Source organism: Oryx dammah, unplaced genomic scaffold (assembly GCF_014754425.2).
Source record: "Oryx dammah isolate SB20612 unplaced genomic scaffold, SCBI_Odam_1.1 HiC_scaffold_13, whole genome shotgun sequence".
Taxonomy (NCBI): domain Eukaryota; kingdom Metazoa; phylum Chordata; class Mammalia; order Artiodactyla; family Bovidae; genus Oryx; species Oryx dammah.
The window spans coordinates 16024258-16051865 of NW_024070197.1; the positions used below are offsets into that span (position 1 = coordinate 16024258).

The window sequence follows — 27608 nt, forward strand, 5'->3', positions numbered from 1 at the left end:
TGGGCTACAGTCCATGGGGTCGTCGGTCACAAGAGTCAGACAGGACTGAGCGACTAAACAGCAACAACTAAGGTAGTAAACATACGAAGTTAGGCGAAAGACACAGAATTTTAGGGTTGTGTTACTTCTGGAGGGGAATGGACTGGTCCTTCTTATCTGGTACACAGATGGCTCCTAAATTGGGTGGTGGAGACATGGGTGCTCCTGACATATCTTTTAAAACATTTGAACTATTTTAATACAAGTTATATTACACTTGTAAGAAGACGTGAACATCAAATGAGAAAAGTGAAGGTGGTTAAGGTACTAAGCCCCATTCTCTACACTGCTCCCCAGCCCCACCCAAGCCCTTAGATGAGCTACAGCGATTCTGAGGTTACTGTTAGATGGACTCGAGGAAAGGACTGTCAGACGCTGGAGCCTACACCATAGGTCCTATTTAGATTTGTGGAGGGATTGTTGTTCCACCAGTCATGTCCTGTTTGCGACTCCATGAACTGCAGCATGCCAGGCTTCCCTGTCCTTCACCATCTCTCGGAGCTTGCTCAAACTCATGTCCATTGTGTCAGTGATGGCATCCAACCATCTCGTCCTGTCGTCCCCTTCTCAATCTTTGCCAGCATCAGGGTCTTTTCTACTGAGTCAGCTCTTCGCATCAGGTGGCAAAAGATCCGCATCCGTTCTTCCAATGAATATTTAGGGTTGATTTCCTTTACAATTGACTGGTTTGATCTCCTTGCAGAGGGATACTGACTAGTTTTCACTTAACACAACTCAAGCACAAGTTAGATGTAACTTTGTCAGTCACATGGCAGTCTCTGTTCTAAAATCTCTGTCCAGTGTCTTCTCATACATTCAATAGTCTCTGGGGCATGGAGTATCATTTTCTAGATGAGGCTTTGAGTTGAGCTGAGTTCAGTTCAGTCGCTCAGTCGTGTTCCACTCTGCGACCCCCATGGACTGCAGCACGCCAGGCCTCCCTGTCCATCAACACCTCCTGGAGTTTACTCAAACTCCACTGAATAACATGGCTTAAGTAGGACCATTACCTGCTGAAGACCCCACAGCAAGGTATTAAGTGGGGTCTGCAAATGACCCCACTTACAAACCAGAACAAAAACAGACAGGACTTTTGACGAAACAGTTTTTTATTGAAAGACCGTAACACAAAAGCAAGCTGGGGAAGGTGGGGAATAAGAAGGTGGGGACCCTCCCCCAGACTCTACTCTGATTCCCATGAATATCAGGGAGGGAGAAAGGAACGCAGAAAGGAAAATAAAAGAAATCCTGAACCACCAGGCTAGCCCTACTCCCAGCCCTGGATCCCAAGTCAGAGGCAAGGGCCAGGGAAGCAAAGAGGGATGCTCTCCATCTGCCGGATTATCTGCCAAAGTCCACTCTGCCTGCCTTAGGCCTCCAGGAGCTTCCCCAGGAAGCGGAGGTTGAGGATCTTGAGCTGTTCGTCAAGGTCCATGCGGACAATGCCATCCTCGCCATCGATACTCAGCAGGACACCTGTGGCTTCCCGATCCTCACCCAGGATCACCTTCACCTGCAAGGGGCCACGACACGGGGTCAGGGGCCACGGCAGCAGCCCCACACCCTAACATCTCCTTGCCCTCTCTTACCTTGTTGTTCTTGGTGGGGGTGATGGGCTCCAGGTGTTCACTGGAGATGCTGACAACCTTCTCACTGTCCTTCAGGTACACAGAGCACATGCCTCCCTGGGGGTGGGGACAGCCTGGTCAGCTCCTAACACAGGACTGATACTCCCCTGCCCTCAAGGGACACAGGATCAGGACTCATTCTAAGAAGTCACTTTCCCAAGGTGACACAGGGGCAAGAAAGGGGAAGGCTGGGCCTGGTTCCAAGGCCTGAGGTCTGTGGTGTAGAGGGGATGGCGGGGCAGGGTGATCAGACCAGCAAGAGAAGCATCTGCATGAAGCTAACTTAGGGCAAAAGGGAGACTGCTGCTCAGCCCCTTCACTCATGTCCCACACTGGCCTCAGCTTCTCCCCGACACTTGCTGCTTCTCCTGGGCCCGTCTCAAGGATGGCCCCAAGGTCCCTGGCCTGTCCATTTAGGCTCTTGAGACTAAATTAGGCTCTCTCCCACCTCCCTCCTTCCCACAGCCCAGTAGTGCAACCTGACCTCCCCCTGGGCTCCCAGCCCCTGATCCCGTCTCACCACACCTGATCCATCTATGACACAGCAACAAGTGAGTTAATTCCCAACCACATATCTGATCCCATCCCTGCTGAGATACCCACCCCCCAGTGTCCTCAGGACACAATCCAAGTTCCCCAGGCTGGCATGTAATCTGCTGCAGCCTCTCCTCTGGCCTCATGGCTCAGTTCCCCCTTGACTCTTTAAGTTCCAGCCACAGTGCATAGACTTCAACTCCCCACGTGTGCCAGGCTTTCCCTCTCCTGCACATGCCCCCTAGCTTCAGCACTCTCAACCCCCTCCCCAGCCATTTCCCTTGGCTTTCTCCTATTCATTCTTCAGGTCTCGACGCAGACATTAACCTTCTCCCAGAAGCCCTCCTTGAACACTTATAAAGCTGGGTAAGGTGCCTCCCCAGGGTTCACATAGCTCCCCTTCCCTTCTGTGCTTCCCATATCCCAGCTCTGGCCATTCAGGCTGTCTGGGGATGTCTGTCTCCCCCATGGGAATGTGAGATCTGTGAGGGTAGGCTGGAGCTGTCTTCATCTCTAGTGTTTAATTAATTCAATTAATATGTACTGAAGGGCCAACAAAGTGTCAGTCCTGCATCAAGAAACTGGGGCTATTTAGGAAGAATATACAGACCTGGTAATCAAAGAAGCCCATATGGGTAAACTTTAAGCTTTTAGGCAGCAGGTAGATAACATGAGAAAGAATTACATGAACCCGCAAGAGACAGACCTGAGACAGCCCAGGTGTTGCTCTGAAGGATGAGTAGGAGTTAACTAGACAAAGAATGGAGAGAAGAGAGTTCTAGACAAAGGAAAGTAACGACCAAAGGCCCTGAGGCTGAAGAGAATTCAGTGACTAGGAAGAATGAAGGGTCAGCAAAACTGAAGGGGGCGCCCATGGGGCATGGGGGTCTGGTGCTAAGCCAAAGCCTAGCACAGAGGAGCACTCAGTTCTTATTACTGAAGTGTCAAAAAGTAGCCATACTCCTGGGTGCCAGTCACTAGATCTCCCAGGCTGATGGGGCCATGAGCATAAAAGGCAGAACTCTCTGCCTTGTGAAGTTTTGGATGCCAAACCTTTCCACATCTATGTCTCGAGCTATAAACAGCTACTGGAAGATGTGGATAGATAGTAAGAAAAACAAACACACAACAACAATGAAAACCAGGACAAACCAGTACCACAGAGATTGGGGACCCCAAAGGAGAGGATGCCTGCCCACCCGCCAGCTGGGGCCTTACTTACCGTGACACTGCGGATGACACCCGTCTGCCCCACCACCTGTGTATCCAGGTAGGTGTCCCGCACCTTCACCTGGATGTCAGTGGTCACCCAGTCGCTGGAGTTCTGTTCAATGCCTGAGCCCGGCGTGTGCGGGTTGTAGCCACCTGGGGAAGGAGCTCCAGGTGTCATCGGACTGTAGCCAACAGGGCTGGGGCTGGGGCTGGCCTGTAGGGAAAAGGGGATGCGGTTGCTGGGAACAGGTCATTTGGCCTGGGTGTCCCTACAGGCCCAAGGCCCATCTTAGCCCAGCACACTCAAGGGCGTGTCAGTTGACCAGTACCTGATATGCCATTGGCGAGGGTGTGGGGTGGTAGCTGGCTGGGGAGTGGGTATTCTGGTAGCCTGCTGGACTTGGCGCCACCTGGTGGTAGCTCTGAGGGCTGGGGCTGGGCTGGTAGGAGCCTTGAGGGGAGGGGGCCGCATAGGGGGAGAACTGGTCTGTGTTGTACCTGCAGAGACAAGGAGCGAAGCGGGTATTAGTTGGGGGCATTAGAAGGGGAGAGAAGAGACTTCCCTGGTGGTCCAGTGGTTAAGAATCCGCCTTGCAATGCTGGGGGCCTGGGTTCAATCCCTGGTCAGGGAACTAGATCCCACAGGCGACAACTAGTTCACATGCTGCAATGAAAGATCCCACATGATGCAATGCAGACCCAATGCACCAAATAAATAAATATTAGAAGGAAAGAAGGAGGTGATGGCAGTGAGGAGGCTTTGGCAGCGAGAAGGTTTTGGCAGCAGCTGATAAGGGCTAGCCCCAATGGACTCACATGGCTGGTGTCCCTGGAGTCTGTGGGTTGTACTGTGGGTTGACCTGCGGGGACGAGGGGTCTGGGTAGCCAGGTGTTTGGGGGTTGGGGGTGCCCCCGTAGGCCTGTGGGGATGGGGTAGGCTCATCATCAAAGGCATACTCATATTCTTCCTCAGCCCTGTTGGGGAGAGAGGTCTGTTGAGAACGACTATGGTGGTCACAGCGATGTAGCGAATGCCTCCAGGACAGCACGGAACACCAGGCAAAACCAAGGCAACCTCATCCTCACAGACAGCCCATCCAGAGGCCTGTTTCACAGGTGGGCAGACTTGGGAAACAGAGATGAGGTTGCCCATCCAAGCTCATGCAGCCACCCACATGACGACGGTCACACACTCTGTCTCCAGGCCCACATCTTAATCCCAGCTCGCTACTCTGATGGGAGCTGGGGTATGACTTACCTCCAGCCCCAGCAAGGCCTACCCTCCTTCACATAACCAGCCTGGGGCTGTGAGCAGAGGACTCAGGGTAGGTCACACAGACCTGACCATTCCACAGATAACCAGTGGAACCACTCATGCACACTGGCACGCACACAGGCACACACACTCAGGGAACCCTGCCCCGGACCCAGCTCACCGTGATGGTGTATTGGGGTTGTTTGGGTCCCAGGCCCCACTCTGGGCAGGAGTGCGGCTGCCGTCATGCAAGGGCGTCTGAGAGCCATAATGTGGGGTGCGGCTGCCTGGAATGGGAGAGAGACGTGTCTGTCAGTTCTGTCCTGTCTCCAGACCCCTCCACACCACCCCCATCCCTGTCTGCTGGGGGCGCTCACCATCCTGGAGGGGCGTCTGAGAGCCGTACATGGGCGTGCGGGAGCCAGAGCCGTACATGGGCGTCTGGGAGCCATACATGGGTGTCCGCCCATAGGTTGAGGCCATGCCGCCTGGGCGCCGTGAGCCCCTGTAGACACAGAGTACAAGGGAGGTGAGCAGGGCCCTCCCACTGCCCAACAGCCTTCTTCCCAGCCCTGCCCTGGCCCGTACACGGTGGTGAGGCGCTGGCGGTCCACTGAGATGGTCTGGCAGGTGGAGTGCAGCTCCACGCGGGCAGTGGACTCTGTGGCGTCCTTCACCACACCAATGTAGCCTGGTGGGGAGGCAGGAGGTCAGCAGGCGGGCTCTCCTCCCCACGCCCCTCCCCGGGCCTCCACACGGCCCCGCAGATCACCTTTGTAGGGCCCCTGGGAGATGCGCACAGTCTGGCCGATGAGCTCGTTGTCTCTCCGCCCTCGGCCCCTGCTCATGCCACCACTGCCGCCACCTGGGCTGCCAAAGCCACCGCGCTGACCTGGGAAGGAAGAATGTCACCAGTCCCCGGTCCACCCACCCCCATGCTGTGCCCACAGCCAGGGTCCCTTCCAGCCCCCTCTTCGCCTGACTCCCCCCAACCTCTGGGTTAGGAGCCTCCTCTGGCGGTCCCCCACCAGAGCCCAGGGCTTTCCCTTCACAGCCCTGACCACCCTGGGCCGTCACTGTTGGCAGGGGTTGGGGGTCGGGTCTCTGCTGGGCTGTGAGTCTTACCATCTGCAGGCCGGCCCAGAGGAGATAGTGAGTGCAGGCTGAACAACATCCCTCCTCCACCCCCCAGACACATCCACACCCCAGATCCCCCTCACCTCCAGCACTGGGGTGCATAGGGCTGCTGATCCGGGGGCTCATAGGGGCAAAGCCTCCTACTGTGAAGTTGGTCACATCGCGAGGCTAGGGGGAGGGACAAGAAGTGAACTGGCAGCTAGGGCCTGAGTGACAGGTTCCCAGGCCCCACACATCCCACGTCTGCTGTTTGAACCTGCCCAGCAGCCATCCCTCCCTCCTTCTGGTCACAATGGCTCAATTCCCTTTAGGAAAACTGCCACCCTTTGCCACTGTGGGCCTGTCAATCAAGAGGCAAGGAGTGGGACTACGATGTGGTGGTCAGGAATTTAAACCCCTGGTGACATACAAACTGCAAGCCATGGGGATTCCGCATTCCATCTGCAGGGCCCTGAGGAGACCATCTCCTGATCCCAGCTCCCCAGATCCCACATCTGATTTCCTTTCGGATACCTAGTTCTGCCCAACTTCCTACAAATCCCACCTCAGGAACTGTGCTGTCCCGAGACATTCATGGGGCGCCCCGACCCTTCCTTCAAGTCTCTGGCTTAAATGCCACCTCAAGAAGGTGAGTCTGTCCTTAACGTCCTCTCGAAAGCAGCAACCCCCATACTCTCTATCTCCTTATCATGGTTTATCCTTCATCATCAGCCCAAGTTGTACCACACATGTATTTATTTATCTGTTCATCTCCAGAGTAGCAGCACTAGGACAGGGGTTTTTTTGTATTGTTCACTGCCGCAACTCCAGTGTCAAACACCTAATAGGTGCTCAATAAAACTGAATGAATAAATGATTTGGTAAATAGATCAGAATCTCAAACCCCTTTTTTTTCACAATTTTTGCCAAGGACCCGACACTGGCATCTGCCCTCCTGTCCAAATGGACATCAAGCCCATTTGTGTCACTCCTGAGGCCAGGGAAGACCAGAGAGCTGAGGCAGGTGGCCAGCAGACAGGGTGCCACCATGCCCGCCTCACCTTCGAGCCCCCTGCCAGCACCAGGTGGCGGGTCTTGCAGACAAACATGCCGCCGTTCTCCACCAGTTTCTTGCAGTGCAGGAAGGCAAAGCTGCGGAAGAGATGGCGAATCTCGCCTTCCCGGCCCTGGGGGACGGGGGAAGGACAGTCAGCTCGTGGCCACGCTCCACCCCAAATCTCTCAGCTGTGACAGATGGGACAAAGCTTATACTCACCGAGTGGGGGCCGTCAATGACCTTGACGATGTCTTTCACATGGATATTATTCTGTTCTGAGTCCAGGGCCACGGCAAAGCGGTTGTCTTTCTTCCGGGTCACAGCCTGGTGCCTGACAGTCACCACCTTCCCATACATGTTCAGCACCTACGGAGGGACGGGAGGGGATACCGAGTGGCTTGAGAGTTGAAAGGCGTCATGTGGGGCAGGGCTTCCCTGCAGTGGGATGGTTCTTCCTATGGGAGACTGTCCCACGCTCTTAAGGATGTCCAGACTCCCTGACTCTGGGGCAGGTGATGTTAGGAACCACCCCCTGGGTACCGGGTCACCCAAAAATGTCCCCGTCATTCCAAAACACCCTCTAGAAGGAGACTCCATTCTGACTGAGCATCAGGGACCTGAGATGAGCAGAGGAACAAACGTTAACATAATAGTTAATGTCTATCCATCACTCTGTGCCAGATGGGTGCTAAACTCTTCACACAAGATTCCACTGAGGCCTCAAATTTCCCTCTGAGGTGGGTGCTGTCACAGCTCCCATTTTACAGGGAAAAATCTCAGGCCCAGAGAGGGCAAGTTACTAGCTCAGGGTCACACAGCAGAGCTGAGATGTGAATCCAGAGTCCGGGGTCCTAAGCGTTTATACTCTTTGGCTGCCACATCCTCAGTGAAGGGGAGGAAGACATCAGTAGTACCCAGCCCTTAAGCCCAGCACCCAGTGCCCAGGTCCACATCTGACTTCAGGGATTCAGTCACAGCCATTGAAGCATATGCCGCTGCTACTTCTTTTTCACAAGGTGTGATACTGAGGCACAGAGAGGCTAACTGACAAGCACGTGCCCGACCGATGTCACACAGCGAGCCCCCCATGACAGAGCCAGGTCTGCACCCGGAGCAGTCTGGGTTCTTGGCCACCTTGCTCCGCCACCTCCCAGGATGAAAAGCTGGAGGGAGAGGAGGCCCCTGCATGCAGCACACACACCTGGAAGGTCTCCCGCTCCAGTCGCACAATGACGCCCACGGTCTGGGGGTCCAGCTGCACCAGCTCCCCCCATTCGTGCTGGCCCCCGACATCCACACCTGATGCCGTCTCCGAACAGAGCTGCAGGTCCCGGGGGAGCACCTTCAGCTGCAAGAGATGGAAGTGGGTGAAGCAGGGTCCATGTGGCTCCGTGTACATCCACCCGGCTCCCAGCCCCCCACCAGCTACCTCGTGCATGGTGAGGTCAGAGAAGAGGATGACGAAGTTCTCCTCCACCCTCACGATGAGGCCTGTGTCGCCCTCAAACCGACCAGCGATCACCTTCACGTGGTCCCCCATCTTGAAGTACTTGCGAAGTTCCTGGGCTGGGAACTCCAGCATGTCCTGGGGATGGGGGTGAGGACAGCGAGCAGGTTAGGGAAGTCACCACAGACCACGAGCCCACCCGCCTTCAGATTCCACTCGTATTCTGAGAAAGTCCGGGCCACAACCCATGCCAGGCTCACGCCCCCAACTGGAGACCACCCTCAGCCTGCCCCAGAAACCCAGGATATCAGCCTGAACAACCCTTAACCCTGCATAGGGATGGGCCATCCCCAAAACATTTGACACCAGACTACAGAGACCTCCTCAGACCCACCTAGAGACAGCCTCACCCTAGACACACACCACTGGGCCTGGACAAGTGTCAGACGCACCCCCAAGCAAACTAAAACCAGTGACCTCAAGAATACTCCATGGTTTCATCATGCTCTCAACCCAGCACGTACACACAGGTGGTATGGCCCCCACCTTGAGGTCCTCGTGCTTGGGCATGATGGTGATCTTGTTGCCATCCACGCTGAGGATCTTGCCCTGCAGGTTGATGAGCTCGCCCTCACACACCTCCACGTTGTCCCCGGGCTGGAAGTTGTGTTCCCGCTCCTTCCCTGCGGGGCAGACACAGGGCTAACCTGGGGGCTACTCACCATGGGCCGCCCTCTCCTTGGACTGGGTTACCGACCGTGACCTCATACCTGTGCTTTCAGTCACCACCTCCAGGTCAATGCCCTCTGGCTGGTCCTCAAACTTCTCCAGCTCAGACAGTGTGGGCTTCACACCCTCTGTGATCTGAGCCCCAAAACAAGAGGAAGAGAAGAAAGCAGATGAAGGTCAGTGGCACAGCCCAGCTTAAAGGGCTGGAAAGATGGTGCGGTTATTCTCCTGGGGATACTCCTTTGAGGATTACCTGGGACAAACCCAGATAACCCACTGCTCTGGGGCCTGAACTGCAGGAGGGAGAAAGCTGGGCCTTCCCGCCCTCCACCACCCTTGGCTCGACTCCCTCTGGGACCCTTACCACAGCAGACATGGCAAAGCTCTTGAACAGAAAGCCCTTCCGGCTGTAACGGTTCCCCTCGAAGATGAGGAAGTCACCGTCGGAGGCAACGTCACCCCCCAGGGATCTGGGATTTTGTGGGGAAGAGAAGAGGGTGTTAAGAGGCTTGTTGGGCCTCAGTCTCCTCCGCTGGCAAAGGGGGAAGTGGACACGGGATGCCTGAGCCATCTCATCCCAAACACCCGCTCTGGGTGGAAGTGACCTCTCACAAAGCCCGAAAGCCCTGCCTCAATGGCAGGGTACACTGCTCCCGCCACTCTGCACTCTGCCGCCCCCTTCCCTGCTTTATTTTTAATGAGGGCTCATTAACACCCTCTGATGAGCTCCTGTTTGATACATCTCCCTAGAATGGCAGTTCCAGAAGGGCACGGACTTAGCATCTTTTATTCACTATTTACCCTACAATAGTGCCTGGCACACAGCAGGCACTCACTCGGTGAGTACGAGCTAGACAAAGTATCAGACCATGCTAACAGTTAACACTCACGTACACGTGACCTCACTGACTCCTCTCCAAAGCCCGTGACATCAGTAATATGACCCTCATTTTCCAGAGAAGTGAGAGAATGAGGCTCAGGGAGGGTACACGATATGGCCAAGGTAGCCAAGCCTATGAATCTAAGAGTCAAGGTTCAAATGCAGGGGTTAGGACTCCCAAGCCTGTGCTTTTAACTCTCCTGGCCTGCATGTGGGGTGACCCACATGGGTCATGTGGGCAGGGGGACCCTCAAATCCTGCTCCATGCTGCTAGAGTGGGGAGGGAAAGCCTGTCCACTTCTGAAAAAGGGGAGTGTGCAGAGCAGGTTGAGTTCCTCCTGCCGATCATCTTCTCATGCACACGGTGCATCTAGGGAGAGGGGTTCGAGTGTGCTCAGCTGGGCAGGTCTGGGCACTGTCAGACTGATGGCTGCGGGGCAGGGAAAGGTCGCTCTGGTTTGTTCTCAATAAGGGGATTTCCAGTTGGGGGGAGACCAGTGTTGTAAATGAGTCCAATTCAGGCATGTGCAGTATTAATCTGGCCTGGCCTGGAGGTATTAGCCCAGCCTAGCAGATCAAAAGGCTCATTCTACAATCCAGCCTTTATCAGAATGAAAAAACTGTCTGTTCACATTTACAATGTGTTCCAGAGCAGGACCAGAGGGTAAGTATCACTAGCTGCTTTTGTTTCTTCATCCTCCTCACCTACCCTCCCCGCTGGAGCCCCCAGAAGCCCTGGGATGATGGAAACCTTGGGGTGCTCCAGAGGTCCACTCAGCTGGGGAGGGGGAGGGGGACAGAGACGTCCTGAACAGAAGGGGCTCTGTACACCCATATGAGGTGTCCAGGCATTAGGAGATTAGGAAAGAGACTAGAATGCCTGATGTGTCAATAAATCTCATTTCAAAAAAAAAAAAAAATCTCATTTCAGTAAGTGACACTGACAGTGGGCACTGCCCTTCCTCACACTGACTAGGTGCCAAGTGCTATTTTGGGTACACACACATATTAATTCTTTTGAGTCTCAGTGCAATCCTAGGAAGCGGGGGTTACTCTTACTGATCTTTGCAGCAGAGGAAACTCTGAGGCACAGGTATGTTAAATAACTTGGCTAAGGCTACACTGCCAAGTTAACCACTCATAAACTAAACCCTCGATGGCTCTGGGAGCCCAGCTCTACAGGAGAATCTGCAAAGGGACATCCTACACCACAGATCTGGGCACCCAGCCCAGCCCAAGGACACTCACCTGATCTTTTCTGCATCAAACAGCCTCTGTGGGGGCCGCTTAAACTTCTTCCTTTTGGCAAACCAGTCTTTCTGGGTAGGAAAAGAGTCATGGATGGGAAGCGTGAGGGATGAGGACTTGGCCACCAGCAGGGATCAAGCACGCCCTTCCCGCTCCCAGCAGCACATCCGCACAATACCAAGCTCATGCGGGCCTTGATGCGGTCGTAGTCGATGCGTGGGATCATCTTCAGGGAGATGGTGTTTTGACTGGGCTCCACGTAATCCACCTGAGAAGTCCGGGGGAGGTCAGCAGGGCCCCAGCCTTCCCTCCCCAACTCCAGACACAGGGAGGGTGAGGAAATGCCAGGAACGGCCAGGGACAGAGCATGATGAGAGGAAACAAAACTGCTGACAACAACTCCAGATTTGTTCTCTTGACTGTCTTCCCTCCAGCCTGAAATTAAGTACCCACTGACGACGTAAGAGCTCCACCTGGATGTCTAAAAGGTCCGTCAAACCCAGCATAACTGCAGCTGACCTCCTGATTGCCTCCAAACCTGCTCCTCTCCCCACAGGTCCCCTCCATTCTTCCTTTTGCTCAGGCACACAATGTGGGAGGCATTCTTTTACACCCACATCCAACCTGGAAGCAAACCTGTCAGCTCTGCCTTCAACAATTCTGACCTCTTCTCCCCCTTCTACTACTGCAACCTCAGTCCTGTCCACCGTCACCAGGAAACCAGACAGCAGTCTCCTCACTGATTTCCCTGCTCCTGCGGCCCCATCCTGTCTATTGCAGGGTTTCCTTAGCCAGGTGATCCTTTGTTGTGCGGGGTTGTCCCAGGCCTTGTCAGATGTTGGCAGCATCCCTGACTTCTATACACTGAATGTTACAATCAGCTCATTTCCCAGTTAAAACCACCAGAAATGTCTCCATTCTGTGTAAAAGGTCCCCTGGGGGTACCCCTGCTTGAGAATCAGTGGTCTGATCTCCATGTAGTCAGCAGAGTAATCCTATTAAAATCCAAGCTTCCCTTGGAGCCTCCCATCTTACTCCAGTAAAAGGCAAAGTTCTTGGATGGGCGACAGGCCCCCATTGCCTCCCTGAGCTCATCTCCTGCCACTCTCACCCTCGCTCACTCTGCTTCACCCATCCTGGCTCACATGCTGCCTTCTGCCACACCTCTTCCCCGAGAACTTCACATGGCTCACTGCCTCACCATTACCTAACATTCATCAAACACCCACAGAAGATGGTCCTCCATTTCCTGTGTGTTCGCAAAAAAGTCCAGACTCTGCTTCACCTGACCTGAGTGTGTTCTGCTCTCTGACTAAATCAGAGGGCTGGACAGGATAAAGCATAGAGAAGGGAGGATAGGACAGAGCGCCCTGGCCTCCTCAGCTGCCCCAGCCCAGCCCCAGGCACCTGAGCGATGTCATCCTTGTAGATGCCCCGCTTGAGGCGGACCCAGGACTTGGGTTTCAGGTTGGCCACCTCCTTCACCACTTTAAGCACATCCGTCATCTCCTTGATGGGCACCATCTGCTGGTTCCAGTAGCCAAGCCGCAGGTTGCCCACACCCTCGATGGCCTGCTTCACGTGGGTCTGCTTGTAGGCCTCCACGTAGATGTAACCCTTCACGTGCTCTGGTGCCACTACCGATTTGATCTGCAGGGGCTGGAGGGCCAAGCCGGTGGGCAGAGACAGTGAGACATGACTGCTAGTACCAGGAACGACTGCAACCTCAGCAAGCTCTCTTCTAGGGATTTATCCCACAGAAACATGTTGTGTAATGACCCCATCACGAGGATGTGTACTGCAGTTACTATCACAGAAAAAAAGCGTGCTCAGAGGTTTATTTACACCTGTAAACACCAACTTAAAAATTTGTTCAAATCAATAACCTAAATTTCCACCTTAAGAAAATAGAAAAGAAAGAGGAAATTAATCCCAAAGCAAGCAGAAGGAAGAAACAATAAAGATCAGACTGGAAATAAGTGACACAGAGGTTAGAAAAACAATAGGGAAGGTGGTTGCTTGAAAAGATCAATACATTTGACCAATCTTTAGCCAGAATGACCAAGGAAAAAAAGAGAAAAAACTCAAATTACCAAAATCAGGAATGAAAGAAAGGACATTACTACCAACCAAACTTTGAGAATTTTAAGGCATACTATGAATAACTGCATGCCAATAAACTAGATAACCTAAATGAAATGAGTATTTCTTTTTTGTAGAAAAACATAAACTACTACAACTGACTCAAAAAGAAATAGAAAATCTTAATAGACCTATACAAGGTAATGATTTTGAACTAATAATCAAAAAACACACACGCACACCCACCCACTCACCCAAAGCCCAGGATTAGATGGCTTCACTGGTGAAATTTATCAAACATCTAAAAATTACCCCCACTCCTTCACAAAAGCCTCCAAAAAATAGAAGGGGGACATTCCCAATCAGTCCTATGAATCCATTATTACTCTGATACCAAAACCTAACACAGACAACATAAGAAAACTACAGACTAAATCCCCTATAAACACAGATGCAAAAACCTTTAATGAAACAGAACATCAAATCCAGCAATATATTTTCATATCGTATGTGAATTACATTTCAATTTTTTAAAAAGCAACTAGATTGTTTCAGTATTGTTCCTAATAGCAAAAAAATGTTAACAACTTTATATTTCCTGGGCATAGAAAGATGATCATGGTGCTGAGAAAAGGCTCTCTGCAGAATGATATGTATATAATATCATTTAATTTTTTAAAAATACCTATTAGGTATTAGATATTTTAATAATCATTTAAACATAGAAATTCAAGTTTTTATTCCATGTTTTCCTGGTTTTGACAATACACATACCCAAAACAGGGCTCCCCAGGTGGTGCTAGTGGTAAAGAATCCGCCTGCCAATGCAGGAGACATAAGAGACTTGGGTTCAATCCCTGGGCTGGGAAGAGCCCCTGGAGGAGGGCATGGCAACCCACTCCATTACTCTTGCCTGGAGAATCCCACGGACAGAGGAGCCTGGTGGGCTACAGTCCATGGGGTCACAGTCACACAACGGAAGCGACTTAACAAACAGCACGTCTTCCAGTGCGCAGGGAAGATGGTCTGGAAAGACACGAGACTGTGCACTCAGGTCCTCAGTCATGTCCGCCTCTGCAACCCCAGGGACTGTGGCCCGCCAGGCTCCTCTGTCCATGGGACTTTCCCCTCAAGAATACTGGAGTGGGCTGCATTTCCTCCTCCAGGGGATCTTCCCCACCCAGAGATCGACCGGGCATCTCCTGTGGCTCCTGCACTGGCAAGCGGATTCTCTGCCACTGAGCCAACTATGAAGCCAAGGCACACAGACCAACAATTACTTCTGGAAAATGGGACTCGGGTATGGAGAGATTTTGGCTTTTATGATATACATGTACCATTTGAGTCCTATCTCAAATGAGGTTACCAGAATCTTGCCTAGGGCACAAAGCAGAAGTCTGAGCACATTTAGAATCACGATCTGCACATCCTGCAGCTGTCCACTGGTCCCACTGACACACACCCACTGCTCTGACAGGTGAAAGCAATGCACTCGGTCTAATACAAATTACATTCAGCGAGAAAGTTACCAGTCAGCAGGCCTTGGTTCCAAAACTAACAATTACGCCTCTGAAAACAACTGAACACATGCTGTAGAACAAGCCCTGACTTAGGAGTTGGACATGTTCAAAGATAACTTAATTCTAAAGATGCTGAGGTGAAAGCAAGGGGCACAGAGAGGGGAAGTGGCTCGATCAAGGTCACAGAGTGAGGAAGCCACAGGGGCAGGAATCAAAACTCAACAGTCTAAAGATAGATCTGTGCCCTTCCTGCAGCATCTGCTGCCCTGCACGCAGTCAGCATTACTTCATGTTTTGTGTGCTGCATGTAAGCGAGCCCTGACGGGGCAGGGACCAGCGCTGGCACGGCCACTGCTGTACCCTCAGCATCGCCGAGCGCTGGGAGCAGTCCAGAGGAGCGGCTCAATGGACTTTGATAACACTGAAAAAGAGAAGGAAGGAATTCTCCTGACAGGCCTGTTCTGTGATGCACTTAGCCACACTGCCCTATACTAGGACTCCCAACCAAACAGCAAGAGGGTGACAGCTGCCCACCAGGGTTGGTGAACAGGAAGAACTCACCCTCAGGCAGAAAAGGCTCAGGAAGAGAGATGGCTGACTTTCAGAGGGGTGCAGGGGCTGGGGAACCCTGCCAGAAATGCAGAGAATGAAGACAGCACCTCGACAGGCACAAAAGAACCCTCCAACCCAGAAAGGGGTCACTTTCTAGCTGAAGCAGCTCACTTAACAGGCAGTGCTGCTCAGCTGGGGTGCCTGGTACCCCTGACCCTGTTTTGTCTCTCACTCTGGGCTTTACCCATCTCTCACCCTGAGGCTGCCTGCCTACCCGACTCACCGTGTCTGTGAACTGGTAGGCAATGAACTTGCGCATCAAGGAAATGGCTGTGGCCCGTTCCTCCCCAATCTGGAAGAATAAAGGCAGGCTTAAGAGAGACGACAAGACAGAGAACAGGACATAGAAAAGTGGACAGGAGAGAGCAGCAAGGAAGACAGAGCCAGAGAGGGCAGGATAGGGGTATGGGATTAAGAGCTACAAACTACTATGTATAAAATAAAATAAAGCTATAAGGATACACTGCACAGCACAAGGGACAAAGCCAATATTTTATAATAATTACGAAAGCAGTATCTTTAAAAATTGCAAATCACTATGCTGTACACCTGAAATTTACATAATATTGTAAGTCAATTACACCTCAATTAAAAACATAAAGACAGACAGTGTCACTGGGCAAAAGACAAAATAAGACAGCAGGAATTTTCCTGGCTGTCCAGTGGTTAGAAAGGACTCAGTGCTCTCACTGCTGGGGGCCTGGGTTCAATCCCTGGTTGAACTAAGACTTCACAAACTACACAGTGCAGTCAAAAAAAGAAAAAAATAAATAAAACAGGAGAGAGAGAAAAACAAGAGAGAAGGAGGGGTCAGAGAGCAAGAGGCACAGATGGCAAGAAAACCTGGGAGGAGACACTTAGTGAGGGAAAGGGGAGGGGGTGAAGAGGGCGGGGGAAGGAGAGAAAAGGATGCAGAGACAGAGGAAGAAGGACCAAGAGACCGACAGGTCAAGGAGAGTTCCCCTGACAAGGCCGCGTCTCCATTCCTCTGCCTCCCTCAGGCCATGAGGCCAGGGCACACACCTTACATTTGACAGTCCACAGATTGGGGTCCCTGACAGGAGAGGAAAAAGAAGCCCTTTAGTAAATCTATCTCCTCATGGGAAACATACACATCACCACACCCACCCCTCTTCTTCTCCCTCCATACCCGCTCCCTTCTCCATTCTGCCATCCGCAGGCAGAGGAGGGAGAGAGAAAAGCACCAACTGAGCAGGCAGAGGAAGGAGAGAGAAAAGCACCAACGTGCCATTCCCTTCTTTCCCCACCAGCCACCACTCCGTCTGTGCAACTCTGTGGCCTGATTCACTTCAGGGAGTGAGCCATGTGGGCACATCACCCCATAAAAATTCCCACCTAAGCCCTCCTGTCCCACCCTCTTACTTGACTCCTGGGAGCAGCTGCTGCTGGGTGATGTCATCCGAGAGCTCATCAGACCCTCCATACACCCTGGAGAGAGAGGGGCAGTCAGGCAGGAAGGGCGTCTGTCAGACCCCCACCCTCCTAAGGGACCACATGCTCCCAGGCCCACCCCGGCCCAGCACACGCCCTTACGTCTCTCCCACAGATGACTTGGCGTATTTCTTCATGTAATACTCGCCCAGTTCTTCTTCTCGCTGGTCCCTGGGGTGTGAGAGAGAAAGTGAACGAGAATGGAAGGTTGAGGAGAGGAGGGTAGGCTGACCTGCCCCCAGATCTCCCCATGGAAGCCGGCCTCACCCTTTCCCATCTCAGCTCACCTCCAGAGGTTTTGCAGGCGGCGAGCCCCAGACCGGTCTTCATCCAGGACAACATTGTCGATGTTGGAGGCTGCAAAGAAATGGGCAGACAGGGTGAGTAAGGGGAGATGAAGAGCGGGGGCCTGGAGAAAGTGGTGGGGGATTGGGGGTCAGAGTTGGGTCCTGGGGCAGGAGACACCTCACTGAGGAAACCCCCAACCCTCAGCCCCTGTTCTGGCCTGCTCAGCATCCTGCTCCCAGTGTCCTCCTTGGGGGTGGGGCCCAGGAGCTGGGGACACCCAGTTGTTCCTAGCCACTCACAACCACTGTCTAAGCACACCCTGAACTCCACCCCACACCACTCACCCAGCTCCTTACCCCTGCACCCCACAACACTCACACACAAACACACACATACTTTCCCAGGCCAAATCTGGCCCCAGAACCCCCTGCCTGGGGACCCTGCATGAGTCAGAGCCCCCAGGGCTGGAGGGGCCAGGGGTGAGGGAGGGTGCCACGGGCAGGAAGGAGGAGATGTCAGGACATGGGGCGGGGGGGAATCACACTTTCAAGCTCTTACCTTCGATCTCTTCTACTTGGAGGAAGAGGTGGTGGTGGTGGTGGTGGTGGTAGTGGTGGTGGTGGTGGTGGGCGAGGGCAGACAAAGTATGAGCCAAATTATAGCAGCGAAATCAACCAATGGGTGGGGGACAGGGGGAGGGAGGGACACAAGAAGGTTGAAAATCAAAAGTAAAGGCCAGGCACCAGGTGGTTGGGGGAGAAGCCGAAATGTATGAGGCGCACAGAACGGAAAATAACAGGGAAGGGGTGGCACTGGCCCAAGAAGTGGGGGGTAGCTTGGGATACAGCCTGCCCCCCCCAACCCCCAGAAGGGATTCATTGGGGCCCTGGGATCCCAGAGTCCTCTCCCCACAGCCCCCAACCCCCCAGCTCATGGGCCTAAAAGGAAAAGGGTGCAGAGCTGGTCTCTCTGGCAAAGACAGAAAGAAGCAAGGTGAGGAGGGTGAGGGGCAGGACAGTGCAGGGGTGGGTGGGCTCTCAAGACCCTCTCGGCCACACCCCGGGCGGTCTCCGGGAGGTGGGGCCCCCCTCACCTTTCTCCAGGATGTCCTCTGCTCCATCCTCCCACTGGTCCTCATCCTCGTATTCATCATCCACATCTGAAACGGAAATGCCGAGTGGTCAGTGGTGCAGCCAAGGCAAAGGTGACCTCATCGCACCAGCTCCCAGAAGATATCTCCTCCAGGTAGTGGATATTATGGACCCCCAGCTTCCATATCAGGACACTGAGGCTTGGACAGGCAAGGCTCCTGCCCAAGGCCTCAGAGCTGCTTTAAGCCCCAGGGACAGTCTCATGTGTGGATCCACCTGATTCTAAAAGTTATCCCTCCCTTCCACCACCCACAGATCCATTTTAAAAACAAGATCCAAATAAGCAAGCCAAAGAGTTCCCTCCTAACTATTAAGGGAAGACTGGTACATAGTTTTTTTTTTTTTAAAGACAGGATTCATGGTTTGTAGGTTTTATTATTATTCTCTTACATTTCTAATAGCCAACACTTAATGTTAGGGTACCAAGTGCGCCCCCCCCCCCCCGCCGAGTACTTGCCAGATTACTCACTGAATCTTCCTGGCCACCCTAAGAGAGGTACCACCATCTTTCTAATTTCATAGTAAGAAATCCGAGACACAGAGAGGTCATCTAACTTGTCCAAAGGCTCTCTCAACTGGTACCTGAGAAGTAATCTGGCTCCAGGGTCCATGCACCTAACCTCTTTGTTACATTACATGTATTCTTTTGTATGTAACAAATACTACACTAAAAACATGACAAAAAATTCCAAAGTGTACAGAAGAGGTAAGTGTTCAGTGAGTCTCCCTCCCATTTCTAAGCCCTTTCAGTCCCCTTTCCCAGATCCAACTGTGTGACCAGCTTCTGTTATAGAGATAATCTGGCCACACATAAGAAATACCTATAAGCCCCCCCACTACTACTTTCCCTGCACACAATTTTTCACCCGTTGCTCTGTCTCACCCTCTTTCTTTAAGCAATAAGACGGCTTGGAGCGCTTCCACAGCGGCACACGCCTCACGTGCTACCTGATGATCGGCCCTGTAGCACGTCATGCTGTTGTTGTTTAGTTAGTAAGTCATGTCCGATTCTTTTGCAACCCCATAAACTGTATCCTGACATGCTCCTCTGTCCATGGGATTTTCCAGGCAAGAATACTGGAGTGGACTGCCCTTTCCTTCTCCAGCGGATCTTCCTGACCCAGGGATCGAACTCGCGGCTCCTGCGTTGCAGGCAGATTCTTTACTGCTGAACCACCAAGGAAGCCCGGAGTTCATTATACGAGGCCCTAATCAAGAGTGCACACTGAAGTCACCAAACATTTGCAACTGCACACCAGACTGCAGCAAGCATCTGTTCTCGTATCTCTATGTACCTGGGGGTGAATTCCTCAGAGGGAATTGCTCGTTCTAAGGGTCCCTGCATGGGGAATGTTAATGGGCACTGCCACAGAGCTTTCCCACAGGCAGTACCCAGTGACACTCCCACCACCACTAAGTGGGTGTCCCTAGTGACCGCCATCTGTGTCAGATGGCATGTTATCCACTCTCTTGATCTGAGTCCATCTGCTAAGACCTTTTCTCTAAGCAAGGACTCCCTCCCCCTCAGCCTTTGAGAAAAGGCCTGAAGCTCTCTGAGAACCAGGAATACCCAGGGCTTCTCCTGCCCTTCTGTTCCCTGGTTTCCTCTCTGGTAAGAGGGTCCCAAGAAAATGAGGGGTGGCGTTCCAAGTCACTCCCCTTTGCCTAGGCATAGGCAACAAGCACAGGGACAAGCATCGCTTGCACAGATGGTGGGAGTATCAAGTAGTATGACCTTTCTGGGAGCTTATATTTGGCCAAAGGTATCGAAAAGCTTTAAAAAAATATGTATCCCCTTTGTCCAGCAGTTTGACTTAGGGATTTACCATGTAGAAAATCTGCACGGTCTATGTTAGATGAAAAAACTGCATCTTCATTTTCACTAATCTGTAAGTATTTACATCAATCATGAACAATGGCAACAAACCACAGCATGTTAAGCAGTGAAGTCTGGTACTTTCATAGTATAGTGTAACTACCAATACCTCAAAATATTACTCACAGTCATTGCTACTTCAAAATTAGATTCTTAACAGATCCTCCATTAAACCTTGCTTTTTCAGTATGCTAAAAAAAAAACAGCAGCACATACACCACAGTGTTTTTCTTTTGGCTGCACTGCACAGCATACAGAACTTCCCCAACTAGGGCTGAACCCACGCTCGCTGCAGTGAAGTGCAGACTCTTAGCCATGAGCCCACCAAAGAGATCCACATTACAATGCTCTTTTAATATTCAGATAGCATTTCACCATGATTGTTTCCTTTGGAATTCTATGTACTTTTTTTCATGCATTTCACAACATGATTCTAAGAAGGGTCGGGGACTCACACTTTCATAGGCTTCAGCAGACTCTAAAAGGGGCCACAGCACAAAAAAAAGATTAAGATCCCCTAGCCCACGCAATAACTTGCATATATGTGTTAAAATATATATGAAGATATTCATGGTAATGCTGCTTACTACTGAAAATTACATACAACTTCAACGTCCACCAAGAGACTGGTTCCATAAAGCACATTTTAGAATGGAACACTAGGCAGTCATCAGAAAAAACATTTCTATGATGATAATGTTAACAGTTAAAATTTATTGAGGACCTGCCAAATGTTCAGAAAACTTTTCTTACATTTAACTTAACTCATTTAACCTAAGTCATTTAACTTAAGCTATCTACATTATATACACCTCCACAATCGTTGAACAGAAAAGCAGTTAGAACAGTAGATATGATGTGGGCCCATACAACGTGAATAAATAACAACCCTGTTTTCTGAGGGCTTACTGCAGGCTGGCCATTACATTTTGGGTTGCCACCAACTTGATGTGCTTTACACGCTTGATCCCCCAAATCCCTGAAAATATTCCTGCTGAAGTAGGCAGATCTGCCTGCTGCCTTGTACAGAACAGTAAAGAGGCTGAGAGAGACAGGCAGCCACTTGCCCAGGGCCCCTGAGGAAAGAGCAGAGCCAGGCCAGGATCTGTCCGCCTCCGCTGCCCTGTCCAGCTGCCTACTTCTACGTTACCTGAGCTTTTCAGGACTAGCACGGTATATCGCTAGTTTTTAAAATCATGACAATGGTATTTTAATTCTGTGTTTCAAAAGGATCTATTTTACAGGTTATTCAGAGGAATATTTGGGGGTAAAGTTATTTGAGATTTGCTTCACCACCTTCTGGTGGTGGGTGGGAGTGAGGAGGAACACACAAAGCAAGTGCAGCATTGAGCTGTTCACTACTGGTAGCACACAGGGCACCGTATACTATCCTACCGGTGAGGGTCTGACATTTACCAAAAGGAAAAGGTTAACAAGTATAATACCCTGGAGAAACAGAACCGAAGGTGGAAGTCCAGCGTCCGCTCAGCACCTGCCGGCCCTGTCACATACCAGCCTCATCCAGAATGAAGCCGCCATGGCGGGGTTTCTTGGGGGGCCGGTCATCATCTTCCTCCTCCTCTTCCTCATCATACTCTTCCTCCTCTTCCTCCTCTTCCTCCTCGGGCTCTTCCTCCTTCTCACTGCCCGCTGCACTCTGCCGCTCCTCCTCTACCTGCAGGGTGGGGGGGTTGGGGAACCAGTGTTCTGAACCCCCCAAATCCAGACACCATGCTCTCCATCCCTAAATCTGACCTCAGCTCTGCCTGGCTGATCACCGCCCCCCCTGCTCTGTGAACACGCTCCTCCACCCTGGCCGGGCCTCCCTAGTAGCCACCCTATCTCAGTGACGGCACCACCACCCACCCAACCAGTATCTGGGAGCCGACCTGGGCTCGCCCTCCCTTAGACCTCCTTGCTAGCCTCTGCCGAGCCTTTGAACACTCTCTCCTTTAGGCGTGATCCTTGGTTCCTGTCTTTCTCTAGACGACGACTCCCCCAGGTCGTCTCACCCACTCCCGTGGCTGTGTCACTGTGATAATGACTCCCAGAGCTGTTTGCAGTCTACACTGCTTGCCGAGGTCACGGATCACCTTCCACAGCTAATTCTGTGGAGAGTCTCTGCACCTTACCCGTAAGACTTCTCACCCCACTGACTTCTCCCTCCCTGGGGAACTGCTCTACCCTTGGTATCTGCCGCATCACTCCTGGTTTTTCTCTAACCTCTCCACCTGCTCCTCTGCAGGTTCCCCTTATTGGGCTCACCCCTCAAATGCTGGTGTCAGCCACCAGGGTTCAGCCAAAGGCCCACTTTCCTTCTCCCTCTATGCACTCCTCTCTCTGGCCCTTTTATCTTCCATGATCTCACTTCCTGTCTCTGTAGATGACAACCCCATCTGTCTCCAGCCCCCAACTCTTCTCCCACAACTAGACACCCTCATGTGCCAACAGCCTCCTGGATACCTTCCCCTGATGTCCTCTGAGCCCTTCACATCCACCATGTCACGACTGGCCTCAGGGTCTTTCCCTAGACCCATGCTAGCCTCCTCTAGCTCCCACTAGGCACCAAACTCTAATCTTTCTACTTTCTGAACATTATCTCTTCAATCTATCCCTTCTCCTGTCCCAGAGCCCCTAACCTGTGCCAGAACACTGCCCTCTAAAGCTGAATCTTTGCCCCAGCCTCCTTTCCTGTCTCTTGACCTCCAATCCCCTCTTTTCATACAAATCACAAAAGGACATGATTCATACCAAACAGTGTCCCCAAACATTAACCTTTCCCTCATTAACTTCATGACTTCTCACCATCTCCAAATTAGAACAACCCATTTGGTATTTTTCTTTAAATTCACTGGAAATTTTACTGAAGAGGCACTTCTTTTGCTTTTAAACATTTCAGAAGTTAAAACTCTAAATGTTAGCTTGTTATAAATAGGGCTTCCCTGTGGCTTAGCTGATAAAGAATCCACCTGTAATGTGGGAGACCTGGGTTCGACCCCTGGGTAGGAAAGATCCCCTGGAGAAAGGAAACGGCTACCCACTCCAGTATTCTGGCCTAGAGAATTCCATGGACTATCCTTGGGGTTGCAAAGAGTAGACAGGACTGAGCAACTTTCACTTCACTTGTTATAAATAGAAAGTAACCATAAAATTAAAAGGAAAACAATGTTAACTAAGTTCCAACATGATTGGAACTTGCCTGTTGCCTCCTGCAGGCTAAGCCTAAAGCCTGTTCTCCCTGCCAAACACAGACACTAGGAAATTTCAGAAAGGTGTTCAAGACACAGTAGCACTAAAGTGAAACTTTCTCCATGACCCAGTTAAAAGATAAGATATGCAAATAAAAAGGAAATTAACTGTCTTACTAAATGATTCAATGTGGTTTCAGGTCTTATTTTTATTCCACCTAAAAGCACTTCTCATTACTCCCCACCTGGAAAGCATCTACAGTCTTGGGAAACTATGATCTAAAACATGAATCTGATCATTTAGTCCCTTGCTTAAAACAGCCAGGGCTCCCCACTGCCCTCAGGTGAAGGCCCAGCTGCCTGGTGTGCAAGTGCACGTTGGGCCCACTGCCCCTCCCTCTGTGCCACCTCCCCAGGCAGCCCTCCAGGCAGCCCTCCTAAACGCTAGGTCCAAACCCACTGAGGCTCTTACAGCACGCTCTCCTAGCACTGTCCACCATCCGTCCTCAGCATAGAAAGCCATCTTCCTCCGCCTCTCACTCATACTTCTATCAAAATACTCTTTCAGGAAGTGATGCTTGCCCTCTCCCCACCAGGGAGAGTCAGGCACATTCTCTAGGCTCACAACCCTCTGGGCTTCCACCATCACAGCCCTGACCACATGAGCTAGCTCCGAGTGAAAGGCCCAAGATAGCTCAGACGCTCTTAGGTCCTCAACACCACCCAGCCCAGGGCTGGGCACAGAAGACGACTTTAAAAATACAGCTGACCCTCAGATAACATGGGGGTTGGGACTCTGACCCTCTATACAGTCAAAAATACACACATAACTTACTGGCAACGCTCCAACTACAGGGTTTCTCAGTATCCACCATTATAAGTCTCGGGATTTAACCCATTTTGGACCTGGGGTATAATATACTATTGAAAAAAAAGGCCACATATAATTGGACCCAAGCAATCCAAACCCATTGTGTTCAAGGGTCAATTGTATTTGTTCAAAACAGAATTCTGACTAGCCCATAGTATCCCTTATTTTAACTCAAATCAGGACCACAGCCTGATTTCCAGGAACTCGGCATCATCGCCCTGGGTCAGTTCCAGCAGTCTTCTTGCCACCCTGGCTCCCCATTCTCTGAGGAGACAGTTCTCCCTATCATCTCTGTTACCTCAGGACTTGAACATGCCCTGACATAGCCCATCTTCAGCATGCCCTGGAGTAACCATCGGCTTATAAACTATCTCGACCTGAACACAGGGCTCGTGAGGGAGACTGATCCTAACATAACAGGAACTCAAAGAACACTCGCTGAATGGATGAATAAGATGATCACTCAGGGACTTCCCTGGTTAACACTCTGTGCTTCCACTGCAAGGGGTACTGGTTTAACCCCTGGTGATGGAATTAAGCTGAATAATAAACCGGATAACTGCCTCAACGGTGGCTCATTACTTGCCATCCCTAGCAGTCTATCTAGGGCTTCCCTGGTGGCTCAGATAGTATAGAAACTGCTTGCAATGCACAAGACCTGGGTTTGATCCCTGGGTCGGGAAGATTCCCTGGAGGAGGGCATGGCAACCCTCTCTAGGATTCTTGCCTGGAGGACAGAAGAGCCTGCTGGGCTACACATAGTCCAAGGGGTCGCGGGGTCGGACATGACTGAGGAGACTTAGCACACACACACACACCTGTGTATTCACAGGAGCACTTGGCTGTCTAAAAAGCCCAGCCAGGGAACTTCCCTGGTGGTCCAGTGGTTAAGAATCAGCCTCAAAAAAAAAAAAAAAAAAAACGAATCAGCCTCACAAAGCAGGGCATGCAGGTTTGATCCTGGTCAGGGAACAGAGATGCCACATGCCAGGGAACAACTGAGCCCAAGTGCGGCAACTCCTGAGCCTGCCTGCACTGGATCCTATATGCCACAACTAGAGAGTCCACGCTCCGCAACAAGAGAAGCCCCCGCGAGCCACAACTAGAGAAAGCCTGTGCCACAACGAAAACCCAGCACAACTAAAATAAAAATATAAAGTCCAGTCAAACCTATCTCTGGAGGTGAGGAAAGCCCTCACATTGCCCTCCTGCCTTTCCTGGTGAGAGCAGGTGAGCCAGCAGGTGAGTTAAAAGACTGATGTGGAGGAAAAAAAAGCCCGACGTGGTGTTAGGGAAGTGAGACTTGCACAGTACAAACCACACTACCTCAGCCAGGCAAAGGAACTGGGGATCCTGGTTTCATTACCACCCGGCTTTAACCACAAGCTCAGTGTCTTGAAGCCATGAGTCAGAGGACCAAGGATCCAGTGATACAGCCTGAAGGAAAAGCCTTTCTTGTCATCTTCCCATTTGCCCCATTCCTATTCTGGCAAGCTAAGGACTCCTCAAAGAGCATGACAAGGATTGACAATCAAATGCCTGCAAGTGGGCAAACAGGAAACGTAAGTAAATGAGGCAGTTCAAGGGAAGCCTATGGCTCTCTCCATCTATCTGATGTTTTCAAGACCTAGGTTATGAAATTTTCCTTTTCTTAAATCTGCATGATGACAAATGGCAATTAATATACTCTGGGAAGTAGAGAAATTCCCAGTTTTAAAGGTGGGTGTGTCAGGATTTCCCTTACGGTCCAGTGGTTAAGACTTCGAGCTTCCACTGCAGGGGGCACGGGTTTGATCTGTGGGAAAGGGAACTAAGATCCTATACATCTTAGTTGTATGGCTAAGTTTCACTTAGCCATGTACAATGAAAAAAAAAGGTGGTGGGGGGTGCCACTTTTGAGCAAAGAACTGCTGTGGACCTCACCTGATTTTTACATAAAATTTTTTACAAGTGTTGCAACTAACTCTAACAATAAACTGGCATTTCTGTAATCACAGTGTCATCTCTTTGTTAGTCTGTAATCATTGCCTACTAAATGCAAACTCTGTGAAAGCAGAAATTTGCCTTGCTCCACTCTCCCTAACACCTAGGAAGTCTCTGGAACAGAGCAGAAGGTGCTCAAATATTCATTTGTTTAACAAATGAATAAATCAAAACTAAATAAGAGGCTAATAGCAGAATAAAAGAATATCTACAATCAGATATGTCCCAGGAAATGTGTGTATTTGGTTCCTAAACACTGACATTCAACAGACCCAAAAGCACAGTGATCTTTTCAAAATATTAGATCATACGCCTCCTTTGCTCAAAAAACTTCACAAGGCTTCACCTCACTCGGTTAAGGATAAATTCCTCACCACAGCCTTCAAGATCTGACATGATCTGGCTCCTGTTACTGCTACGCTGCTCTGATACAGGCAAACTGGACTTGTTAATTTCTGACCACCACAGACATGCTCCCAACTTTGCACTTGCTCTTCCCCCTTATGGGAACACTCTTCCCGCATATGACATGACTCACTCCATCACTGCCAAACGTCACCCTCCCAGGTGCACCATGGTCCTACTGAAAGTTCAACCAGGTCTGCCTAGTCCCCTTCTCTTCTCTACGTTTCTCCAGTGTCTTCTAGCTTAACAAATGACTAAACGATCAGCTATGTTTGTTTACCTTCACCAGAGCAAAGAAAGATTTTTTTTTAAAACCTGCTTTGTTTACTGGTTTAGGCCAAGGGTTAAGAATTGTGTCTAGCAGGTAGTAAACACTAAAAGTATATTTCTCCAATAACTGAGCATACCTAAAAATAAAAACTAATATTTCTTACCATATGTCAAGTCCTTCAAAAACATCACTTGCTATCTCATTGTACCTGGAATATCCAAGGCCTCCAGCACCTGTGCTTCTGCTTGACTTGGGCTTGCCTATTTCTCTCTCTCTCCCTCCTGACAGGCCCCAAGTCTCCCCCAGCATCCCAGCCACAGACCTCGGCCTCCTCGCCGTCACTGCTGCGCTCGCTGTCCTCCTCCTCGGAGAAGTTGCTGTCCTCGCTGTCCGACATCTTCTGCTCGCAGGGAAAGACAGCGGCCTCAGCGAAACCCCCCAGTTCGGAATCCCACCCCGAGCCTCAGTTTCCCCTAGGGTTCCAGGAAGAAAAATCCCTAAGCGCACTTCCGGCAGCCTTATTCTGGTAACCGTGAACCCGAAAGAGAACCCCCTCCCCCACGCCACCTGCCATACCTCCCGAGCTCCTAATACAGTCTCTACGCCTCCCTGGCCTCCAACAACCCCCTGGCCTGAAACCCCGGCCTCCAACCCACCGGCTCACCGCTCTAGCGACTCTTTAGCCTTCGCTACCAGCTGCTGTTCACACGACGCCTAACTGGGATTGACGTGCTCTCTCGCGAGAATCTACCCCTCGGCCCCGC

At 51.2% G+C, this 27608-nt stretch overlaps 1 protein-coding gene across 3 annotated transcripts; it reads right to left on the reverse strand.

Annotated features, from left to right (window-relative positions):
• Positions 1 to 1130: 1130 nt before the first annotated feature.
• On the reverse strand, positions 1131 to 27599 carry SUPT5H (SPT5 homolog, DSIF elongation factor subunit). Of its 3 annotated transcripts, none has more exons than XM_040252658.1 (30): positions 27509 to 27598; positions 27167 to 27244; positions 21639 to 21801; positions 18193 to 18258; positions 17658 to 17669; positions 17099 to 17168; positions 16914 to 16982; positions 16743 to 16808; positions 16383 to 16413; positions 15583 to 15651; positions 12553 to 12804; positions 11324 to 11413; positions 11146 to 11216; positions 9382 to 9487; positions 9059 to 9152; positions 8835 to 8971; positions 8271 to 8426; positions 8043 to 8189; positions 7061 to 7207; positions 6846 to 6971; positions 5889 to 5973; positions 5441 to 5560; positions 5257 to 5359; positions 5046 to 5173; positions 4850 to 4955; positions 4230 to 4388; positions 3743 to 3911; positions 3424 to 3627; positions 1629 to 1724; positions 1131 to 1552 (listed from the first exon to the last, which is right to left on the reverse strand). In XM_040252658.1, the coding sequence occupies exons 2-30, from the start codon at positions 27239 to 27241 to the stop codon at positions 1409 to 1411; spliced, it is 3261 nt and encodes a 1086-aa protein (XP_040108592.1). In that variant the 5' UTR covers positions 27242 to 27244; positions 27509 to 27598; the 3' UTR covers positions 1131 to 1408. The 3 variants fall into 3 exon arrangements, with proteins under 3 accessions (XP_040108592.1, XP_040108593.1, XP_040108594.1); XM_040252659.1 differs by lacking the exon at positions 27509 to 27598 and adding an exon at positions 27421 to 27495; XM_040252660.1 differs by lacking the exon at positions 17658 to 17669 and having other exon boundaries at positions 27509 to 27599.
• Positions 27600 to 27608: the final 9 nt, after the last annotated feature.

Bases quoted from the DNA above. Each gene is read 5' to 3' on its own strand.
- SUPT5H (XM_040252658.1), bottom strand. From the start codon at position 27,241: ATGTCGGACAGCGAGGACAGCAACTTCTCCGAGGAGGAGGACAGCGAG. The intron at 3,912-4,229 runs GTGAGTCCATTG...TTGTCTCTGCAG, and splicing joins ACTCCAGGGACACCAGCCAT to GTACAACACAGACCAGTTCT. The intron at 1,725-3,423 runs GTAAGTAAGGCC...CCCCACCCCCAG, and splicing joins GTGTCATCCGCAGTGTCACG to GGAGGCATGTGCTCTGTGTA.